At 41.9% G+C, this 4,901-nt stretch overlaps 2 protein-coding genes across 2 annotated transcripts in view; one reads left to right on the top strand and one right to left on the bottom strand.

Moving 5' to 3' along the window:
- Positions 1-3,481, top strand: part of LOC117790908 (dynein heavy chain 10, axonemal-like) — a 31,149-nt gene extending 27,668 nt beyond the window's left edge. Inside the window, exons 40-45 of the mRNA XM_034630520.1 lie at positions 1,370-1,581; positions 1,937-2,077; positions 2,189-2,293; positions 2,368-2,469; positions 2,637-2,783; positions 3,235-3,481. Coding sequence (XP_034486411.1) covers positions 1,370-1,581; positions 1,937-2,077; positions 2,189-2,293; positions 2,368-2,469; positions 2,637-2,783; positions 3,235-3,384 — 857 coding nt within the window. The 3' untranslated portion in view covers positions 3,385-3,481. The remainder of the gene's footprint in view (positions 1-1,369; positions 1,582-1,936; positions 2,078-2,188; positions 2,294-2,367; positions 2,470-2,636; positions 2,784-3,234) is intronic.
- Positions 3,392-4,439, bottom strand: LOC117790909. Its single transcript, XM_034630521.1, has 3 exons — positions 4,254-4,439; positions 3,963-4,193; positions 3,392-3,898 (listed from the first exon to the last, which is right to left on the bottom strand). The coding sequence occupies exons 1-3, from the start codon at positions 4,323-4,325 to the stop codon at positions 3,566-3,568; spliced, it is 636 nt and encodes a 211-aa protein (XP_034486412.1). The 5' UTR covers positions 4,326-4,439; the 3' UTR covers positions 3,392-3,565.
- Positions 4,440-4,901: the final 462 nt, after the last annotated feature.

Raw genomic sequence — 4,901 nt, forward strand, 5'->3', positions numbered from 1 at the left:
AGATGCAAACACACACTCACAATCGCACAGAGAGAAACAAACATTCATTTGTATGCTCACACTGATACTGCACCTCGAGCCCCACAATCCGCAAATCGTTGCCAATTCTGATCAAACCTCACTCCACCTCACCACATCCCCCACTCTCATCCGCAACTGCAGCAACAGGAAAAAAATGCTGGTGAAAACGTCACCCAAAAGTCGATAATATACCGTTACGAGCTTAAATGTGTTAAAACCGGCGTCGGAGAGCACTTTTCCATTTTCCAAACCCACACTCATGTTGTCACACATATGCACAGTGCCTGTTGTATGTACTCTTATACGTATATACGTATACCTTTAGTCTCTGCAACTATTATATTGTAACTTTGTATAATTTTCAATAACTCAACTCGGCAACTCGTATATATAATTTGTATACTCTTTTCTTGTTTTTTTAACACAACCGAAGTGACCATATGGACACGTGGAAATGATGTCAAAGAGGGTAAAGTATTTTTTGTATAAGTTTTTAGCCCCCGGTGCTTGCATAGGTTAAATAAAATTATAAAACCCAGTACCTGAAGCTGATTTTTAAAATGAATGCAAATGCCAAATATTTACAGAACCACTGTTGAAAATTTTAACAATTTTATTCGAATTTACCGTGATATATACTAGACAAGCCAATACCCTGTATACAAGGTATTTTAGATACAATATTTAACAACACTTGTTGTAAAAGCAGACATATGTAGATACAGTGAATCAGTGGAAAATCATCTACAGTTTGGGCAGTTTGATTCTTTTGAATAGAAATAGCATATCCGGTTGAACCCTTTACGAGATACAGGGTGTTTAATACGCAACACTTAGTTCGGCTGCATCGGCCTTTATGTGAGCTTTAGTTAGAAGTCAAGATTAATATTGCGTCAGATTAAATACTTTTAATTTATCTTTAATTTTATTGCAACAGCGATAAAGAAAGTCGTACAATATTTAAATTTTTGCATTGTCACAAGAGCATGTTTTATTTGTTATTTGCATGGAATATAGTTTCTATTCCACCTCTTAACTTATATGCTCCTCCTGCGTGGAGTACCTCACTAGAAAATACTGATTATTTGCATATTCATGAGCTTTAGTATTTGCTAATTGACACTTAAAAAACAAAAATAGAGCAGAGAATGTGTTCAGAAATTGTATAAGTACAGTTTAATCATGATAAAATCGCAAATTAATAAAAATTTGCAATCTACCAATAAATAGAGGAATACCACAAATGTTGCATACATTACAGCGGTTTGGTTTTTTATCTGCCATTGTCAATCCTAACTTATCTCTCTCCATTTTTTCTGGTCGACATCAACACGGTCGGCTCACTTAGGTGAGGGCACGGGCGGCATCAGTCGGGATGACTTCATCGACCAGGTGGCTGCGGGAATACTGAAGAAACTACCTCCGGCATTTGAGACGTGGCGCATACGAAAGCAAATCCAGATGAGTCTGTCACCCACCGGAGTGGTGCTGCTGCAGGAGCTGGATCGGTTTAATGCGCTGGTGGTGCGCATGAAGAAAACGCTGGAGCTGCTCCGCAAGGTAAACCAAGCAGATTGCCATGCCATTGGCTTCGCCTGTCAATTGGCAGCTCACATAAATCCTTCAGCTTTGTTTTGCATTCTGTTTATGCATTTGCCAAGTTGGCTGGAGACCAATGCTCGTGGTTGCCTCAGCCTCGTCCAACCATAAGAAAATCAGAATGCGATCCGTTGGTTCGTTTGACTCGCCTTGTGTTGTGTTGCCAAAATAAATTTACAAATGCAAATGAACTCGGTGGCAGCCATTGTCTTGGCATAGATGCTGTCACGCCCCCACACAGATAGCCCTCCCCTCCCCTCCTTTACATGTCGTCGTATCCATTGTGCCTTTTAATTTAATTGCATGCTATCCACAGGCCATCGCCGGCGAAATCGGCATGGACAATGTGCTGGACAATGTTGCCAACTCGTTATTTAATGGCCTCCTGCCAGTGGTGTGGAGCAAACTGGCGCCGGCCACATGCAAACAGTTGGCTAGCTGGCTGGAGCACTTAAAGGTAAATTCCAGTCGCAGCTCATTAATCAGGCTGACGTTAAATCAGTCAAAAGCCTAGTCCCGCCTTTCGACTAATCATCCTTTCGCTTTCACATTTCGCCTGGTAATTCAGAATCGCGCCGTTCAGTACAAGTATTGGTCGCTGTCGGGCGAGCCGTTGGTCATGTGGCTGTCTGGATTGCATATACCACAGAGCTACCTTACGGCCCTAGTCCAGGTGAGAGAGTAGCGAGTGTTGGCCATAAAATGTATACACGTATATGTACATATAAACGTTTTCGCATTTCGTAGATTGCCTGCCGCAAGAACGCCTGGCCTCTGGATCGTTCCACGCTGTTCACGTATGTGACCACCTACTCGGAACCCGATGACGTTGAACAGCGCCCAGAGACGGTGAGTCAGTTGTCACTAAATGCAAAACTATGACCCCCATGTGACCAGCAAGAGGAGTGCCTGTTCTTTATCCTGTTTCACTCTGTTTCACTCTCTCTATCTCTCTCTCTACACTAATTTTGTAATTAAGAATTCTGTTTGCATTTTAATCGTTCAACTTTTTGCAGGGCTGCTATGTGCATGGTCTGTATATAGAGGGCGCACGCTTTGACATGCCGACTAATCAGCTGATGCGCTCGCATCCCAAAGTTCTGGTCGAGGAGCTGGCCATTCTGGCCGTAGTGCCCATTGAAGCACATCGGCTTAAGCTACAGGTTTGTATCTTTGTATCTATCTATCTATTCGTGGTGCATTCGAAGGGTCTGAAGCGGAGAATTTTCTGCCACTTTCGTCCTGGGTTCATCGCCGTCTGTAAGTGACAAGTACTAATGTCCGCTAGCTGTTGTCTGCATCTACATACATACACACATACATGAGTCCAAAAAGGGGGCGTATCCTCGCTGATATTTGTTTAAATGCTGTGCACTAAATTACCAACAGCCTTCCTATCTTCCCGTCTCCTCAACTGCCACAGCTAATGGGGCAGCTGTTGTGCTAATTGTTTCTGATTTTAAATGCGGGATGCTTAAGTTTTTGACAGAGATTAAAGGCGACATGTAGTCCTCTTATTTAAGGGATGCACAGAGAATGCATCAAACCGAAAATCCAATTATAACTATCAAATAAAGAGCTTGTTTAATACAATACTTCTCTTTATCTCCGCAGAACACCTTCCTGGCGCCTGTTTATACCACATCGCTGCGTCGCAATGCCATGGGCGTGGGTCTAGTTTTTGAGGCTAATTTGGCAACCTCGGAGGATCTGAGCCATTGGATATTGCAGGGTGTGTGCTTGACACTAAACACGGATACATAGAAACGAGTGTTGGCATTTTTACAAGATTTAATTTATCGCTTTCAATATCTGTAATATTAGATCTGGTATTGGCAATTATATATATGTATATATCGTATGTTAATTGTGTCTACAAATGAATCTCTAGTGCCTTTCAATAACGTGCCTTGTGCCGGAATCTGTTGTAGTGCCTCTCCGGGCATTACCTGCGCCGCCAGCAGCCGAAGCAGCTCTTAAGCTTATCCAATATATTTGATTTCATGGAGGGTAAGAGTAATTCGAGGTTCTGAGTGCCGCCGCTGTCATCGGACTCCAGATCAGATTCAATGGTCATCTCCTGTATGCTGAAAGTATCTGTGAGTTCATGATTTTGTTGACGACGTTTAGCGCGCTTCAGTTGTGCGGGGAAAAAGGATATCTCCTCGGCCTCATCGCTGCTCTCAGACTTGTAATCCACCAGCGGCTTTTGCTCCTGTTCACCTGGTATGGGTAACCGGTTAATGGGAATGAGTGTGGCCGCCTGTGTCTTGGTTGCCTGCAATAGACTTTATAGCTGAAGGACCTTCAACTTGACTGTGCCTGTGTGATTTGCAACCCACCTGCTCCTCTTGGTACTGTGTGTAGTTGCGCCTGGCACGCTCGACCTTCAGTTCCAGTTTTCGTTGCAGTATGCGGCAGGTGTTTGGCGGTTCGCTGCGTCCCTCTGTCCCTCGGGCAGCTCTGTCTTCATCGATTTCAATGGTTGTTGGCGCATACACTTTGCTGGCACCCCTAAATGCCACCTCAAACTCCAGATCTGACATATGTTTTGGGGCTCCACTGGCACTTTTCTGCAACGGGCTTGGCCATGAGCCTTTGTTTCAATACTTCACTGTTAGGTGACCCCTTACCAGTAAACCTGCAGCACCATCCTCATAGATATTCGACTGTCTGTCCTCGCTGTCAATACCGCTGTCCTCCATGCTTTTACTAAATTTAAACAATTATTTTTGCCCAATAAATATTATTGTAAAAAAACTGCAACCGATGACAAACACAAACAAGTTTTATTATCACTCCGAACTCCAAATCCACCCCATGACTACAGAGCGCAGAATCCAAAAAACAGCTGCAGCGTTTTACTCTTTGGAAAATCAATAACCCCTTTAAATGCGGCGTTGCCAGACTGTTGGGGTATTTGAATTCGCTAAAATGTATTTAGAAATAATATTAAGACAACGAGTCTGTTTATACATATGCACTCTTTATTATATAATTTTAATTTATTTACAAATATTTTAAGAACTTAAATTGCTTTACTCGTTGCACAAATATCGTAGAAAAACACTAAAAAATATATAAAATGAAAATAAGTTTAGGTTTTAGTCACTTTCGTCTATGGATTGAATTTAAATCGAGAATAAATAGGAACAAAAACATAAAATACTAATACTATTTTCTTTTGTGCTGGAAGAAATAATCGCATGGGATATACTAAGTAAGTTGTTCGTTATTTATTATTATCAATATTATTTTTTTTGCTTTTCTCTTTTTATCTC

This window comes from Drosophila innubila, assembly GCF_004354385.1.
Source record: "Drosophila innubila isolate TH190305 chromosome 3R unlocalized genomic scaffold, UK_Dinn_1.0 2_E_3R, whole genome shotgun sequence".
NCBI classification, from domain to species: domain Eukaryota; kingdom Metazoa; phylum Arthropoda; class Insecta; order Diptera; family Drosophilidae; genus Drosophila; species Drosophila innubila.

Coding starts and splice junctions, on each gene's coding strand:
- LOC117790909 (XM_034630521.1), bottom strand. CDS start 4,325: ATGGAGGACAGCGGTATTGACAGCGAGGACAGACAGTCGAATATCTAT. Junction 4,194..4,253: donor ATGGTGCTGCAGGTTTACTG/GTAAGGGGTCAC, acceptor AGCCCGTTGCAG/AAAAGTGCCAGTGGAGCCCC. Junction 3,899..3,962: donor CACAGTACCAAGAGGAGCAG/GTGGGTTGCAAA, acceptor AGTCTATTGCAG/GCAACCAAGACACAGGCGGC.